The 17,325-nt window shown below is 48.7% G+C and overlaps 1 protein-coding gene across 1 annotated transcript; it reads right to left on the bottom strand.

Annotated features, from left to right (window-relative positions):
- Positions 1-991: 991 nt before the first annotated feature.
- Positions 992-13,485, bottom strand: ATG4B (autophagy related 4B, cysteine peptidase). Its single transcript, XM_009996751.1, has 13 exons — positions 13,476-13,485; positions 13,096-13,194; positions 12,514-12,585; positions 10,148-10,246; positions 9,222-9,323; positions 8,408-8,480; positions 8,198-8,277; positions 5,266-5,462; positions 4,238-4,316; positions 3,370-3,515; positions 3,020-3,076; positions 2,635-2,728; positions 992-1,669 (listed from the first exon to the last, which is right to left on the bottom strand). The coding sequence occupies exons 1-13, from the start codon at positions 13,483-13,485 to the stop codon at positions 1,596-1,598; spliced, it is 1,182 nt and encodes a 393-aa protein (XP_009995053.1). The 3' UTR covers positions 992-1,595.
- Positions 13,486-17,325: the final 3,840 nt, after the last annotated feature.

Consider the following 17,325-nt stretch of genomic DNA (forward strand, 5'->3'; position numbering starts at 1 on the left):
AGCAAATAATTTAGTGACAGAAGCATTGTGGTGGTTCCCAGTCCAAACCTCTGCTTTTGGAGACAGCACAGGGAGAGTTAAGAGCATCAGTAGGTCAGTCATGGGGGGGGAAATGGGTCATTTCTAGCCACCCTTGGGCATGAAAGCATCAACTGACAGGTTCCAATCCTAAATGGACCAAACAAAAAGCCCTGTGAACAGGTCTGCAACCTGCAGCATGCACTAAGGAAACTACTTCAGCAAATCCTGTTGCAGTTTGCATTTAGAACAGTTCTCTCCTCCTTGACCTTTCTCTGAACTCTTGTGTTGGAGAAAGGCCCCAGGGAGAGCTGGATCATCCTAAAGGAGCTAAGTTTTCCAGGATCATTGGACCTACTCAAGGCATTCTGTCTTTGCTGCCCTCTCTGAGATGATAACTTGAGCTGGGTTTCTCCAGGTGAGCTCCTACAGTACCCTTTGGGCATGCTCTGCAGGGAGGGGGAGCTGGCAAAAGACCAAAGGTACCAGGGTAAGTGGGAAGCCTACTCCATCTTCAGACACCTTTTCTGATTTGGAAAGGAAATGTCTCACAGGAGTAGTTGGAAGAACTACTGAACAAGCCACCGAGGACACCTTGAGGAGTTTCATGGCTCCCAGTTTCGGTACCAACAGGATCAATTCCCAGCCACCACTGAACACACTGGGGTGCAGGCACAAGCAGGACTTGACTGGCAGATCTCAGCTGTCCTGCTTCACCTCTCCCAGCTGTGGACTTTTTTTCCCCCCCCAAGGCTGTGGAACCCACAGTTCTCTGCTCAAAGCAGCTTCCCTAAAGGTACTGTAGGAGCACAAGGCTTTGGCGACTGAAGAACCTCCACATTTTCTAGTCTCCTTTCCTTATTTCTGCTGTTACTTACACTGAGATTGAGATGGTTCCTCCCCAACCTTCCACTTACGGAATTACCCTAAGTAATTCTACTAGTAACTACTTGGAAGTTCCCTCAACTTCCTGGTGAGCAGGAGAAGGGCACTACACCTGCGAGGAATTGCTGTGCACTGCAAAGCACCAACAGGAGTTGTACTGTAGGAAGTCTGGACTCCAGGGGCTTCACAGCTGCCTTGGTGGGACATGCCTGCTGTTCATTTGCATCCTGAGCTGCAGTCCAAGTTGTCCAGTGAGAAGCTGCTAAAGGAATTAACTCTACATTCTACCTGCTACATGAGGGGTGGTTCTGAAGCTTCAGAGGGGAGTCCCTGGGAAAGGATTTAGCACTTAGCCATTTCCACGCCTCCCCCAGAAGGCCAACTGACCTGCTGATGTCCCAGATAGGCTTTGAACTCCTAAGCACCACTGCATCCACTTCCAGCAACTGTTTTCTGCTAAGAAATTCCAACTCCAGCCAGTAAGGCTACAACACCCCCTTGGTTCTTCATCCCAACGCAGACAAGGCGCGCGCTCCGCTCGGAGGCTGCGCAGAAGGCCAGGATGGACAAGAGGTGGGGATGGCAGCAAGTGCCTATGAAACCCAGCAGCCCCAGGCTCTCAAAGGAGCTTCCCTCCCCCCCCTTCTCCCCACATGAAACACAGATTTGCAGAGTCAGTTTCCTATTTGTTTTCAAAGGGATAGGATTTCAAAGTCTTCATCTTCAGAGTCGAAAAACCTTTCCAATCTGTCGGCGTCGGAGGAGTCTGCAAGAGAAGAAGTGTCACCATCAGCAAAAGCAGCAGCTGGAGGGCAGCAGAACTGGAGTGTCCGTGGCCTGCAAGCTCCAAGAGGCTCTGACACACCTGAATGAAGGCTCTGAAGAGGGATGAGAACATGTCAGCAGCATGGAAATGGAGAGATTGATCTGGTGGGCAGAAGGGGCACCACGCTTGCCAGACCCTTGGTGCAGGGTAACTGTGCTCTGACTGCATTAGGAGGCTCAAAATCAGAGAACTGACCCAGGTCTGCTCTAATATCCATGAAAATTCCTGGCCCAGTGAAGTGATATGAGAACATTTTTTTGTATTAGAGCTGTTTTCTGCTACGGTTGCCTTTGATCCAACTCCTGGGCAATGCAGTTGCACACCATGCACTCCCCCAGCAGCAGCCAGTAGGGTGCCTTTTGTGGGGAATCTACTTGATGTCTCTCCTGTGCATCCTTGGATGGGGCTTGGAGCAACCTGGGCTGGTGGGACATGCCCCTGCCCATGCAGGGGGTTGGATCTGGATGATCTTTCAAGTCCCTTCCAACCCAAACCATTCCATGATTCTATGATCATTCCATGATTAACCTCAAGGATCATCTGGTCCAACCTTTCTAGGTAGTAATACAGCTGAGATGAGATGGCCCAGTACCCTGTCAGGCTGAGACTTAAAACTGTCCAGTGTAGGGGAATCCACCACTTCCCTGGGGAGATTATTCCAATGTCTGACAACTTGTACCCATCACCTCTTGTCTTTTCCATGGGACTCCTTGTAAAAAAGGGAGTCTCCATCTTCCTGGGAGTCACCCTTGATGTACTGGAACGTGGAGATAAGGTCTCCCCTGAATCTTCTCTTTTCCAGGCTGAACAAACCCAGTTCTCTCAGCCTTTCACTGTGCAATCCCACACAATTCCCAGCAAACCAAAGGGACCATCCCACCCTCTCTCCCCCTGCACGGCCTCACCTGGTGTGAGATTCAGGACATCAGGGCTGGAGAAGTGGGAGGGCTGGCGCTCAACCAGTTCAAACATGGGCAGAGCTCCCCTGACCAGGGACAGCTGTGGAGCAAGAGCAGAACCATGAGAACCCAAAATCCCTCTAGTCACTGTCCTCTAGATCACTAAGGGGGAATAACCACCTGTTGGGACTTCACTGCAGCTGACAAGAACATCTCTCCAACCAGTTCTGCACCATCAGGAGAGCTGCTGAGCTGTGCTCTTTTTGGTGGGTTAATTAACTATCTTCATTTGCTTGCAAATGAGAAGATGCTGCAGAGAACATGGTCTCTGGGCACTGGTTTGGAAACAAGACAAAGCCCTCTATTCCTTCCCAGAGATATAAACACAAACCTTTTTGATTTGCTGGCACCAATCATTAAAGTCTTCCTCTGTGTTGCAGAAAAAGCCCTGGGGGAGAAAAAGATAAATTAAAAATTATCTCTGCATATTGTAGGTTGATTATTTCAGTCTTAAGGCCTTTTATTGATGGTGGCCAGGACTGGGAGCAGTTACACCACCCACTGCCCTGTTGAACTGAACAACCTGCTTCCTGCAACAGAAGCTTCTTCACCCAACTGAACCCCAGGGCAGCCCAGCATGCCCCTCTAATGCCCAGTTCCCAGGGGAAAGGGACAGATGTGGAACAGAGGGACCACAGCACTGCCCCTTCAGGTGGCAGGAGGGCAGCAGCAGGAACGCACCACGGCGATGGAGGGGTCGAGCTCAGCGATGCTCATCCTGCAGGGGGGGTGCTGGCAGTGGAAGCTTTCATCAGGCAGGCAGCTGCTGTCGGTGGGCTCCACTGCAGGCTGGGTGGTGTGGGGATCCAGGTAGATGAGCTCCTCACCTGGACAGACAGGCAAGGAGACATGAAGAGGAAGAACCAGGCCAGAAGTTGGTCTTTTTGAGAAGCAAACGGTGAGATATGAAGAGGAGGAAGAGTGATGAGCCAGGTCTCAAAACCTCACAAAGGAACCCACACTCTACAGGGGCAACTTGCTTCCACTTGCCCAAATGCTACTCATCCAGGCCAAGAGCCAAAAGAACCAGGGTGCCCACACTCCACAGTGACAGCCTGGGCTCAAGGCAAAGGGGCTACATGGATCCTGTTCCTCCACGTGCCCTCTAGGCTCCTGTGTCAAGCTCAAATCAGCCCCAAATCCAAAGCACAACCAGGTTGAGGTCTCAGGCAGAGAGAGAAAATCAGAGGGAAGGAGGAGAATAAAAGGACAACAGTTTGTAGGGTTTCAGGAAGGGGAGAACTAAAGGACAGTTACATCTAGCCAAGCCCCTAAGGGAGGTCAGCTCAGGCTGCAGGAAGACGTCTCCATGGACACCTCTTTCCAGACAGGATTCAGCATCACCCAGTGAAATGTAGGGCCTGTGTGACACCACTGAGGTCCTCACAAAGAGGTTCAGTCCACAGCAGCTTTCCAGGCTCCCAGCAAGAAAGAGGAACCCTGCAGCATGGACCATAGGCCTAGCAGGAGAGCTGTACTGCTCTACAAGTGCTTTTCAACTGGGGGAAGAGAGAGCTGGGAAGTCTTTGGAGTAACTCTGGGCACTCACCTACGTAGCCAATGAAGTAGTGAGCACTGTTTGGTTTCCCTCCAATCACTCCCAGGGACTGGGGCATCATGAAGCAGTGCTGGAAAAGCAATCCAGAAAACATCCAGCTGACAAGACAGTGAGACAAGCAGGTGGTGACAAACATCTCAAAAAATGCAGCAGGAAAGACACAAAATGAGCAGGAACAGCTTTTTCTGGAGAGCAGCTCCACCAGGAAGGCTGAAGGTCACAACGTGGGGCCTTCAATCAACAGAGAAGCAACTCAAAAGCTTGAACTGCTGACAGGAACAGAGAAGTGGAGCAAATGGAAGCAGCAGCACTACTCCAGGACCCAGCCTAGGTGTGTCCTGGGTCTGCTGCAGTCAGAGGGCAAGATATCCTGGACTTGTCATCAGGTGGCAACAGTTGCTCTCGGGAGGAAATGATCATCAGGGAACAGTGTAAGTTTCTTATCCAGATCCAACATCTAAGGGCAAGTCACTCTGTGTGAATTTAGAGCTCTTACCTCTGCAGCTCAGAGCTTTCCAGCAAGACAATGTGCACCCTGTCCTGTGCATGGACTCTGCACACCCTAAATTCAGCCTCCTGATGCTCCCTACTGCAGTCAGCAGCCAAATTCCAGCCTCAGCCTGCAGTGCAAGCTCCAGCAAACAGAGAGCTGCTGCACAGGGGAGTGTGCAACAATGCATTCCTTAATGCTCAGGCTGCCAACCAACCAAGCACAGTGCAGGTGTGCTGAAAAAAAAATGCTTCAGCAGGTTGGTACCATCTAAACACAGAGGGACTGAGACTCAGTCATGAAGTAACATCCTCAAAAAACAAACCCCAAGCACCAAAAACCACAACCCCACACATTTTCCTGATTAAAGCCTGCCAGAATCCATACCCTGACCTCTGACAAAGATTGTGCCTAAGTACAGTTTTTCTTTTGAAAACAGGACATTCCTGAGGATCTTTGCTCCAAAACCCAATTCACAACAGGGTCCTTCAGCACCCAAACACCAAGAATTCAGCTCCAGGTCCCTTACCTTTAGTGTTTCAATATAGGCTTCATTGATCTCTGTGAGCCCCAGGCGAAGAGGTATCAGCAGCACCAGGGGTTTCCACTGGGAGAGCCTATCCCTAAGCTCTGCTTCCCCTGGGAACCCATTACAGAGCAGGTCTGACTCCACAGCAGGACACGCTGCAGCTCCAGCACAGGGCGAGTGGGACCGGCACAGCCGCCCTGCAGGAAGGGAACATGAGCAGAAAGCATCAGGAACAACCTCTGTTTCCAGACCTTGAGTCACTCTATCCCAGCTCTGAGAAGTCTCCAGCACTTAAGGAAGAGGAAAAAACACTCCAGTGCTGGGATCAAGGGATGGATATCCTCCCTTCTACACCTACATCAAGATGGCAGCAGAGCTGGAGTCACAGTCACCACCTGTATTTTTCCAGCAGGTGAGCAGCTAAGCAGCAACCTGTGCCAACAAGGCTGAAGGAGTTGATTAGAAGTTGAAGAAGTTGATTAGGAGGGCAGGCAAGAGTCCTGAATCTAGAGAACGTGGAGGCAGGAAGAGAAACATCTGGAGCATTCAACTCCAGAGGAGTTCATGGAGGGTATGAGGACAGTCGAATGGAATGAGGAAAAAAGTGTTGTGGCTCAACAGAGGGAATATTCACCTGTCACTAGAGCTGTAAAAAGATACAAACAAGGTGTCTGTCTACAGGAATTTTACTGAAGTTCACTAAAGCCTTCACAAGTTTTTAGCAGGGATCATTCAGAAGCTACTTTGGAGCCCTAAAGCAGGATGAACTCTGTAATTACAGCATGAGCTTTGTCTGCAAGATGTGGGGCAGTAAAACTCCTCAGGGCAGATACATAAGTGCTGTGCATCCTTATTGTACAGGCTCAAAAAACACACAGCCAGGCTGTAATTCCACCAGATGATGTACATTCTGGGACAGAAACACCTCCAAGCCTACCTGTCTCACCAGCCAACTTCATTACTTGCTGGGTGTGTGAAGAAAAATAAAACCTAAACCCCAAAGAAACCCACAGGACTTTAATCAGGAAGCCAAGGCAATTAAACGAAATGCCAGGGGCTCATTTAATTTATTCCTTGCCTGAGCAGAGTGCCATGACACTCTAGCAGGTAGGACACCATGTAAACAAACACCTTCAGCACCAGCCACTTCAGCAGGGTGTTTGCTCACTAAGAGCTTCAAACTCAGCTGAACAAGGAGAATGTCACACCCAAGGTGAGAAGAAACAGGAGCTGGATCTAAAGCCTCAGTGTGAGGGACAACCTGTACTGAAAAGTCAAGTGGCTCCTTATACTGTCCCTCAGGGAGGGAGAAGGTGTCAAAGACACATTCCAGGTATCTGAGAAAAAGCAGAGAGGCATTATTCATGTTTTTTTTGACAGCATCAAGAACAGTAAAGATCACTTCTGGCTGCTGTTGCAGGAGCCTGCCTGTTCTGCTCTGAAACCAGGTGCCAGGGCTGTGGCTGCAGAGGGTGTCACTGCAGTTTGTCACCTCAGGCCAACCCCTGGCCATCCTGCACTGTACTGTGACTGTACCTACCCTGAGCTGAAGCAGCAGGGACCTCAGCACTGACCACCCTCCCCTTGCCTCTTTGGCAGGCTTTGGAGCCCCAGCACAATGGAACCTGCCCAGAGCTTCCCAGCTGGATGCAAAACCATCTCCTGCAAACATATGCCAAAAGATTTGTCAAAACATCTCTCCTGCTGCAGCTGCAGCTGCTCTCAGGTACTCCTGGCTTTGCTGCTGCCTTGGTTTCTTCCCACTTTCCTGATGCACAGGATCCTCCAACACCCAACTCAGCCCCTTCCTGACACAACAGCCTGACTCAGGAGGGATCAAGGTGGATGGTTCTTCCCTGCTGTAGGAAAAACCATTTCATTCCTATGAACCTCAGGCTGAACTGCTCCAGTGACCCAATTTAACAGATGAAACACAGAACAGCATTGACTTCTGAATGCTTCCCTCCTGCCAGATGTTTGGGGCACACCTACACCCACAGGCAGGTAAGACATCACACCCACTCGTGCAGTGACTTTCAGGCCCTGCACATGATGATGATGATTCACACTTGAGGAACAGAAATACCCCCTGCACACTACAAGCTGCATGGAGACACTCCTTGAACAGCCAGTGCCACCCAACCAAGAGCCTGCAGCCCACCCAAGCCTCCAGCCAGCAAGCTTGGGATCTCCAGACAAGGTTTTCAGACCCAGGATGAAAAGCAGGTCCCATTTCTGGCTGCACATTGGCCCTTGTTTAAGCCAAGCACAGACCTTCAGGGGACCACATGTACCCAAGGTTAATCAGGCACTTCTCTGCCAGATTCTTGGCCTAACTGAGATGACCAGGTAGGAGATGTGACTTTCTGAAGGGACTGTCCTGCACTCCAGGGACAAACTGCCAGTTAACTGACTCTGGCTCAGTGGCAGCAGAAGCCAGCCCAGATGCTGCCTGTCACAACCTCATCTGTCACCTTGCAGCAGCTCCAGTGCTCACTAGACTGTTCCATGTGCCACTGCAGAGCACAGGGCATGATTTTGTGCTGGGCACTCACCAGTTAAGTCTCAAGCCAACCAGGGGAAGGCCTGTGTGGCCAGGACCATGCAGGATTGCAGCTCCCATCTACTGCTTGCTACCTGTGGCCAGAAGCAAATTTGACACTGCCCTCCAAGCAGCTCCCACCCACTCTCTGGAAGCCACCAGACCTTCTCTCCAGATCCAGAGCCCACAGGGCCAAGTCAGAGGCTTTATCAGATGAAGCTAAAGTCAAACAAGGAGCTTCCCTGCCCTAGGACAGCAACTCTCATCTGGTTTTAGCACCTTGGCCACAACTTTAGGACAAAACATTGTACTACAAGACCTCCAGTTTTCTTTTTCCTGGCTTCTTGCTGCCAGAGGCTACACCACATGCTATCTCCATGTGATACTTACTGATTTCTTCCATCACTACTGTGTTGTCCATGGCTATATGTACTGCCAGGGAACTCCAGGTATCAAAAGTTGCAAGTTTTCTACAGGAAAGGAAAACAAAAAAGATCAAAATGAAGTAAGCAAGAATTAGTCACAACTCCAGGATAAAGAGAGGAGAAACTGGATTAGTGTTTGGATCAGAAGACACAGAGGAAAAACCCCAGCACTTACTTGAGCACTTGAGCAACTGTGTTTGGTCCATACCACTGACCTATGGATTTTCCCTCTCCAACTCCCATCTGGGCTGCATCATAAGAAAAACAAACAACAAACAAACCACAAAATAACTGAGCAAATTTCACCTAGACTTGCAGCCTAATCAGTTGGAATAGGGAAGAAATCTCACATGGGAACATGTTTGGGTTAGGAGAATCTGCCCCTTCCTGAGGTATCTTAGTGTAGATGGGAGAGGAAAGAACATCCTGAAGGAATGTCAAGCAAATACTGTCTCCAAAATGCAATCACCCAGAAATTCAAAATTACCTCAGAAGAAACTTGAGAGTGTTTAGTTACCAGGATGACCCCTGTAACATGAGCTTCTGTTCACTGAAGTTACAGGTGCCTCAACACCCTCCAGGAGAAACAAAATAGGCTGCTCCTCTTTTCTTTTCAAGTAGGATTATATAGTTTATATCAAAGCAAGATCCTTCTTTGGTCCATTTGCTCCTCCTGAAAATGTCTTTGCCTGGAAATCTTCTCCCAGGACAAGGTCCCAGTGAGAACAGCACCCTCAGGGGTTCTTCCCACCTTAGCTAGGGTGTGGGAAGTGATGCTGAATATAATCTAAAGCATGAGGCAAACCTGAAGGTTTTGGTGGAGTCAACAGGAAAAATCCATCACCATCCATAATAAAGCGTGGCAGTTTGACATCAGGTCAGGAGATAAGCAGCATGGTTTCATGTTCCAGCTGACCTGCTTGGGTTTTTTTGGGGGAAATTATGTTCTACACTCCTGGAAAACCCACTCTTCAACACCCAGCACTTACCTATCTGGTGAATGGAGTAGTAGCTGTCTTTTTTGTCAATGAAGGCATTAAGAACATTGAAGTAATTATCCATCTGCTTCTTCCCTTTGATCCACCTCCAGTCTGTGACAAAGGGATAGATGAAACAAAACATGATCTTTATTAGCAAGCTGCAAACTCTCTTCCCTGTGCATCCAGCTGACTGGATTTTCATGTTGCTATCTCCTTACTACGCATGTGAGGCATTCCTAACACTAAATAAAAAATATAAATGAATCCTTTAAAGTAAACATTTTCCCAGCTAAGGCAAAGGAATTCCATCCAGAGAAATACCAAAAACCCAACCCACAAATGGTACCTCAATCCCACAGAGGAGGGAAAGAGGATCCCAGTTTCTCACGGGCAGGTGAGAGCTACAGATTCTGGGAACAAAACAGGTGACCTCACTACAAAAATCATCCCCTACAAATTCAAAGGACAACAACAATGGTAAAAAAAAAAAAGCCTATCTGGCAGAGCTGCTCACAGACCAAGCATGGATCAAGCACAAGAATTCAAGGAAAGGAGACTCTCAGTGAGGGCTGAGTGACAAAACTGAACTACAAACAATGGGTCACTGAGTTGTTTTCAACTACAGCTTTCAACTATAACTTTCAACTTCAACTATCAACAAAACCAACCCTTCAAGAAAAATTCAGTGCTTGCTTGGCTTGAGTGGGTTTAGGTAGCAATGCTCCAGGGCCCTGCTTTGTTTTAAGGCTTGGACAACTGCATCTATCCATGCTGCCACCTTGCAGACAGCAGGGAAAAGGACTTGCCTCTCCACAGCCCTGGATTTGAAACTAAAGAAAAACAGAGCCTTGTGGAATTGACAGCTGTCCCTTTGTTATCTGCTCTCCTCACAAAACTTGGCCCTGGAGGTCAGCATGGGCTGGGTGCTGCTTTACCTCTTCCCAAATGCCTGCAGACCAAGGCCTGAGCAAAGATCATCTGGCCACACCGTAACATGCAGCCCCAGCCAGTGTCAGATGTGGGACCAGTTCCTCCTGGAAATGAGGAGAGAAAAGAAATAAGGAATTAATAGTGAAATAGGGCCAAGAGGGAGAAGAAATAAGTCTGCAGGGGTAGCAGGTTCATCCAAGAAATCAGGCAGGGAATAAGGACTACCTTAGTTCACACACCCCAGGCTGAGAAACAAAAATAAAGTCATCAGTGAGTAACTTCATGTCATGCATTAAAACCAAACAAACCAAACCCTGTAGCAATTCAACTAGAAAGAGAGATGAACTTGTCAGGAGCACAACAGCTCTTGAGCCTAATTGGAGACTCCCAGTCCAGTTCAGAGCCACGTTTCTACACAGAGGTGCTTGTTACAGGCACAGCTCATCATGCAAAACAAACCAGCAACCAAGGAACTCCCACATCACAAGCAGCTCTGACTGCCTGAGATTCCCAAGTGAACAACACAAGCCAAAAAAAATCCCAAAACATCCCACCAGCCAAAAAAACCCCCACCCCAGCAACAAAAAAAACCCCCACATCCTCTATAATGTTGGGGAATAAACTGGATATTAGATTTTGCTGGGAAGTCTGAGACAAAAAGGCCTTAAGACTGGAAGCATTTCCCTGTCAGAGCTTCAAAAGGAAACTGCTCCTCCTCCACTTATTACAAGTTTCATAGATAAAATGTTCAGTGTGACCACAGGGAGTGTACAAGCATTCAGCTGCTCCTCAGCACAGCTGCTGGAAGTAGTTTCTTTGTGATTCTGCTTCTTTTTTTCCCTTCCAATACCATGCAATGGAAAGCACAGGGCGAAGAATCACCCAAGACAAGTACTGAAACAACTCCTGGATGGGCAGCATCTACCTCCTGTCATTTTGCCAACAATTTGCAACATCCAAAATGGATAATGCTTCCCAAAATTAGCATAAGACGTTGCCCATAACGTCTGGAGAGCTCCCAGTGTTTACACACAGAGGAAAGTGCCCACAATAAAAGGGATGACTGGGAGAAAACAGACTGGAAAAGGTTTGCTGTAGACGTGCAACCTGTATCTATAGCGTACATGGAAAATGACTCAGGAAATGGGATTTCTTCCCACCCCCTGCCCTTTAATAACCCACAGAAACCTCAATCATGTTTGTCAGCCATAGTTAAACACATGCCAACCCTTCCATTTCAAATGCATCTTGAACTATGGCTCATAAACATGAATTTAAAGGGATTAAACTGCATCCAAGATGTCTCATGCCTTCTGAGGCAAAGAACAGAACAAGCCGGAAAGACCAGCTTCCAAGAAGTCTCTTTTCCCCAAAGCTGAGCCATTTTCCCACCAACTGCTGAGGATGATGTTGACAGTGGGGCTTGGAATCCATCTCTTCTGATGTGCCTTCCACCCAGAACATGAAACCAAACCATGCAGAATATCTTAAGGAACCAACATGTTCTCCTTTGTATTCACTGGTAAAAGTTCCCCATATAAACTACAGTTCCCTTGTTTAGCAGCTACTGCAGGAATTAAAAAGAAACAAAGCCACAAATAAAAAAAAAAAAAATCCCATATAGTCCAGAGAGTAGATGCAGAAAGGCAGTGATTTCTGTATCATCTTTCATCTCTTTAATCCATTTCAAACTTAAGACCATGATTATATAATATTTCACATTAGATAAATCCAGTGCCTGAAGGGGCTCCAGGAAAGCTGGGGAGGGACTTGGGACAAGGGCAGGGAGAGAGAGGACAAGGGGGATGGATGAAAACTGGAAGAGGGGAGATTGAGGTGAGACATGAGGAGGGAATTGTGGAGTGTGAGGGTGGTGAGAGCCTGGCCCAGGTTGCCCAGGGAAGCTGTGGCTGCCCCATCCCTGGCAGTGTTGAAGGGCAGGTTGGATGGGGCTTGGAGCAACCTGGGCTGCTGGGAGGTGTCCCTGCCCATGCAGGAGGGTGGATCTGGATGGTCTTGAAGGTCTCTTCCAACCCAAACCAGTCTGGGACTCTACTATGATTCCATGATTTATGTAGGACTTAGTGAACTGGAAGTACAAAAGTCTTTCTATGTTGCTCAAAGGAAGGATGCTTCCAGGTAAGCATCCCAAACTCATTCTTGTGCCCTTTTAAAAATCACTGTTACCCCTCATACCCCAGGGAATTCTCATGATCAGATCAACAAAATCCTAGCATTGAAATGAAGTGCATTTCAAATGTATGTCAATGGAACTGCTTCACGTTTTGCTTGTCAGGACTGTGTTATGAGGTGGAGATTATCTGGGTTATCATCATTTCTAGGGTCCCTTTGGACCTGTCACAGCACGTACCAATGGCAGGGAAGTTCTTCCTGTAGGTGAACCAAAGCCGAGAGGTCACATCCAACAGGATCTCTTCTTTCTCTGGAAAATGGTCAGCATTGAGAGGCACAGGCATGAGGGTGGCACCAAAACATGCCCCAAATCCATCTCCCACCCATCTTCCCTCCTGGCAACAGTGCTGTGCTCCTCAACTCAGCCTGTGTGCCCTGAGAGGCAGAACTGGCTGAGCAACGGGACGGTGCTGCTGCCTAGATGAAGCTTTCTTTACCCCCCTGAAATAGCAGCAATCAACCCAAAGATGCCCTAGACACAGGCAAAATTACCAATCAGAAAACCATTTTCTTGCCTTTTCCTTTGCCTCAGCCATTTCGGAAGTCCCAATAACCACTAAACACTGACTTTCTGCAGAAAAAACCACCAGAGCCCACGGAGATGCACGATGGTTTTGGTCTGTGTGCTCTGCCAGCAAACAGACAGACTCTGCAGTGTGCTTACAAGGTGTGCAATCACCCTGCTACTCAGAAAGCAAAACCCAACACCAACAAAATCCTCTGGAGCATTAGAGCATGTGGCATCATGCACATAAAATACCTGTAAAAACACTGTATTTCCGGCCAAGGATCCAAACGGGTTCTTTGGTCTCAGGAAAGTCTTCGTATTCAAACCTGAGAGTGTCATAGGTAAGAGTAGCTAGAAAGAGAAAAGAAGAAACTCCATCACTTTCCTAGTTTTCCTTTGTGGTTTAAAAATCATACAAAAGAAATCAGAGCTGCTGTGGAGCAGCATCTTACAGGTGCAGAGCACCCAGCAAGAAGTGGAACTGCTCCCCCTGCAACCACCAGCTTTGGCTGCTCCCCCAGCAGAAGAGCAGAGGTGAGGTCAGCTCCCAGTTCTGCCCAGTGCAGAAAATGGTCAAGAAAACATCCAGGACTTCAGCCAGCAGCTGCACTCTTGTTCCCCAGAACAGGCACCATCCTGCATGTCATCAGCACCAATCCTGAGGTTCTCAGTACAGGTGAGCAAAGGGATCAAAATCCTTCTCCCAGGGAATGTCACTTTTGATGGTAGAACACAAAAAGCACAGATCCCATTCAGATGGCAACTCAACCTTGCTCTGCAAGCCAGTCCCTCCTCAAGAGGCAATGAACCCAGCAGAAGTCAGCACTCTGAGGAGCAGCACTAGCTTTACAGATGTCACAGGGAAACCTAAGAAACGCTGAGATGTCCTAGGTCACAGGTGACAGACAAGCTTTGTGTCTCTTTTAGTGGCTCCCACCACAGTGTGGTATCCAACAGTGCCTGGAGATCCACCTTCTCTGACCACCACTGCAGAACAACTCAGGAACATGGGCTGGCTTTGGATTGGGGCAGCTTGAGCTTCTGTGCAAAAGGCACAGGTGATGGAAGGGAAAAAAAAAGAGACCAACTGTGTTTCACTAGGTCTGTATTTGGAAATAAAGTACTTTAAAATGGTCTGGAAAGCCTGGAAATGATCTAATTCTTTAGGTGCCAGGGGTACAAAGTGTCACAGCTTGCACAGAAGCTTCTCTCTCTGCCCCTTAAATTTAGAGGTCTGAAAATAAATAAACCTGGAAATTCCCCAAGTGGAAATCCTATTTGAAGATGCTCCTTTCAGAGCTACAGCAGCCAGGTGAGATCAGCACATTTCTCAGGCAGCACTTTAAAACTTCACCTTCAAGAAGCCCTCCATCTAATTTTAAATACTGACCTCTGAGTGTCCAGGACAGCAGAGCAAAACCCTCTGCAGAACATCTGAGCCCACATCAAGTGTAATAGTTCAACTTCCTTCCATGCACAGTGGATTTATAGCTAAAAAGCCAAGAGTTTCAGCCCTGCAAAACACAACTCAGAAAGGCAGCCTTGCTTTCCAGGAGCCTCAGACATGCTGGGAATGGTGCAAGGTTGCCTGGATCTCTGTCCCATGGGCACAGCTGCCACAGGGTCTGCTGTCATGTCCCAAAACACCTCATCCACAGCCTTCCCTAGAAAACCCCAACAGAAAAGGCAAAGCTTTGCACATGCCATTACAGAAACACCCTATAGGAAACCACCCAGATAAAGGCATTTAACCTAAAATCACAGTAAATACCACCACAAAGCCTGAATGTTTGAGTTCTATTCGGTCCCCATGGTTAGATTTACTCAGCTCTAAGATAACTGGCCCCATCACAAAAGCTGGCCTTGCATGAAGGGTGAGGAGCCTTGACATACCCAGCACAAAGCTGCAGTATCAGCCCCTTCCAGTATCAGTTTCCTAAACAGAAGCAAGGGAGCTGAGAGGCTGCACAGCAGCACCTTGACACACACCAAGAAAAACTGTCTCAGTACAGAGAATTAAGTGTGGTCAGAGGGTTAAGGGAGGGGATTCTTCCCCCTCTGCTCTCTCTCCTGAGACTCCACCTGGACTGTGTTCAGTTCTGGAACCCTCAACATCAGGACATGGAGTCCAGAGGAGGGCATGGAGATGATGGGAGGGCTGGAGCAGCTCTGCCAGGCTGGGAGAGTTGGGGTGTTCAGCCTGGAGAAGAGAAGGCTCCAGGGAGACCTTAGAGCACCTTCCAGTGCCTAAAGGGGCTCCAGGAAAGCTGGGGAGGGACTTAGGACAAGGGGGAATGGATGAAAACTGGAAGAGGGGAGATTGAGGTGAGACATGAGGAGAGAATTGTGGAGTGTGAGGGTGGTGAGAGCCTGGCCCAGGTTGCCCAGGGAAGCTGTGGCTGCCCCATTCTTAGCTGTATACTGAAAGACACAAGTTTAAAATGTCGCCCCAACTTGTAACAAGCTCCCACATAAACAAACACAGAAGCACAGCCAGGCAGAACCTGCCTGGTGATGTCAACTTACAAACATGCTGAAGGCAACAAATGAGCTCACAGGCAGCATCAAGCCCTTGACAGCAACTAACTCCCCCCAAACCAAAGCTATTCAGTTCTTCTATCACCTTTGGGTGAAACAAATAAGTGAAAACTTTGATGACCCCCAATAGAATGATGGCATGTGATTTTTCCCTGTGGTTTGCACAGCAAAAGAGCTTGATGTTCACTCCAGCCTCAACCATCTGGGTTACAGTTTGTCTGCACAGTTTAGATGCTTTGTAAAAAAAAAAACCAACTTGTTATGCAAAATATGGAAGCAGAGATTTGGAGCATCACACTGAAGGAAAAGCAGGCTTTGCAATATTTCCCAAATACTTCCCAAAATGCTGCTATGGCTTCCCCAAAGCTCTGGAGAAGCCTCTCCAACCCAGTAAAGCTCCTTTAGCCTCCAATGAACAGCACCACAAAAGAGTCAGGAAGGGGGGGATGATTATCACCCCCAGCTGATAAAATGTTCATCACCCAAGTCAAAGCAGAGAAAAGCAACTAGATTGATGATGTTTCAAAAGACAGTCAAGGAGAGAAGATAAACTGATTGTGTTAGTAGAGCTCGTTGCAGAAAACCACCCAGAAAACAGATAACCAAAGAACAGCCTAAACCCTTTATTTCTGGCCTTTGCAGAAGAAAGCTTAAGCCTTTTTTTCCACCCCCCCTCTAAGCTCTTTCAAACAAGACAAATCCTGATTACTTAAGCAACAACAAGGAGTGGAGACAGACAAGGAGGAGAGGCAGCCAACTGGAAAGTGGTGCTTTCTTGGAGGCCCAGAACAAACAGTTCAAAGTCTGCCCATCAGGTCCTTGACCATCTCAGGAATAGGGCTGAAAACGCAAGGACTTGAGCTCTCATTTCTTCAAAGCCCAGAGATCTACCTGCTCTTTGCTCAGAGGAGATCCAGCCCTACTGTCTATCACACTGAGGTTTTGCTTCTCTCCATAAGCCTTATAATGCTTCCAGGAAGGGAAAGCAAACATCTCCCACAGATCAGGCTGAGGAATTTCACTTTACAGAACCATAGACTGGTTTGGGTTGGAAGAGACCTTCAAGATCACCCAGCTCCAACCCCCTGCATGGGCAGGGACACCTCCCACCAGCCCAGGTTGCTCCAAGCCCCATCCAACCTGCCCTTCAACACTGCCAGGGATGGGGCAGCCACAGCTTCCCTGGGCAACCTGGGCCAGGCTCTCACCACCCTCACACTCCACAATTCCCTCCTCATGTCTCACCTCAATCTCCCCTCTCCCAGTTTTCATCCCCTCCCCCTTGTCCTCTCCCTCCCTGCCCTTGTCCCAAGTCCCTCCCCAGCTTTCCTGGAGCCCCTTCAGGCACTGGAAGGTGCTCTAAGGTCTCCCTGGAGCCTTCTCTTCTCCAGGCTGAACACCCCAACTCTCCCAGCCTGGCTCCAGAGCAGAGCTGCTCCAGCCCTGGGATCATCTCTGTGGCCTCCTCTGGCCTCACTCCAACAGCTCCACATCCTTCCTGTGTTGGGGGCTCCAGAATTGCAAACATGCTGGAATATATCTTCTTGCCAGGTGTGAGAGCCTGAACGACAGCCAAGGACACCCCGGGCAGATGCTGGGACACTATCAACCAGCCCACACCGACAGCAGCAACGCCTGCACCAAGGACAAAACCCAGCCAAAACATCAGCCTGGAGGGGCGAGATCCGCTCCTCCCTGCACACACAGACACAGACACTTGCCCGAGGCAGAGGAGCAGCCCACCCAAACACAGGGAAACGCTGCTGGTGCTGGAACAACCCTTATCTCTGCAGAGGCTGGAGAAAAGCTGTTACTACACCCAGGCTGCGAGTCCCAACACACTTGTTTTTTCTCCCCTTCCTGCAGGAAAACAAAGCCTCTATCGCGGGCAGCCCTGCCAGCAGCGTGGGGAGAGGTGACACGGGGGGGACAAGGGGGGGACAA

This window comes from Chaetura pelagica, unplaced genomic scaffold, assembly GCF_000747805.2.
Source record: "Chaetura pelagica isolate M959 unplaced genomic scaffold, ChaPel_1.0 scaffold264, whole genome shotgun sequence".
Taxonomy (NCBI): domain Eukaryota; kingdom Metazoa; phylum Chordata; class Aves; order Apodiformes; family Apodidae; genus Chaetura; species Chaetura pelagica.

What these genes read in the sequence shown, in the direction of transcription:
- ATG4B (XM_009996751.1), bottom strand. An exon ending in TCGACCCCTCCATCGCCGTG is followed by an intron (nt 3,077 to 3,369) that starts GTGCGTTCCTGC and finishes TTTCTCCCCCAG; the next exon opens with GGCTTTTTCTGCAACACAGA. An exon ending in GGTGCCAGCAAATCAAAAAG is followed by an intron (nt 2,729 to 3,019) that starts GTTTGTGTTTAT and finishes CTTGCTCCACAG; the next exon opens with CTGTCCCTGGTCAGGGGAGC.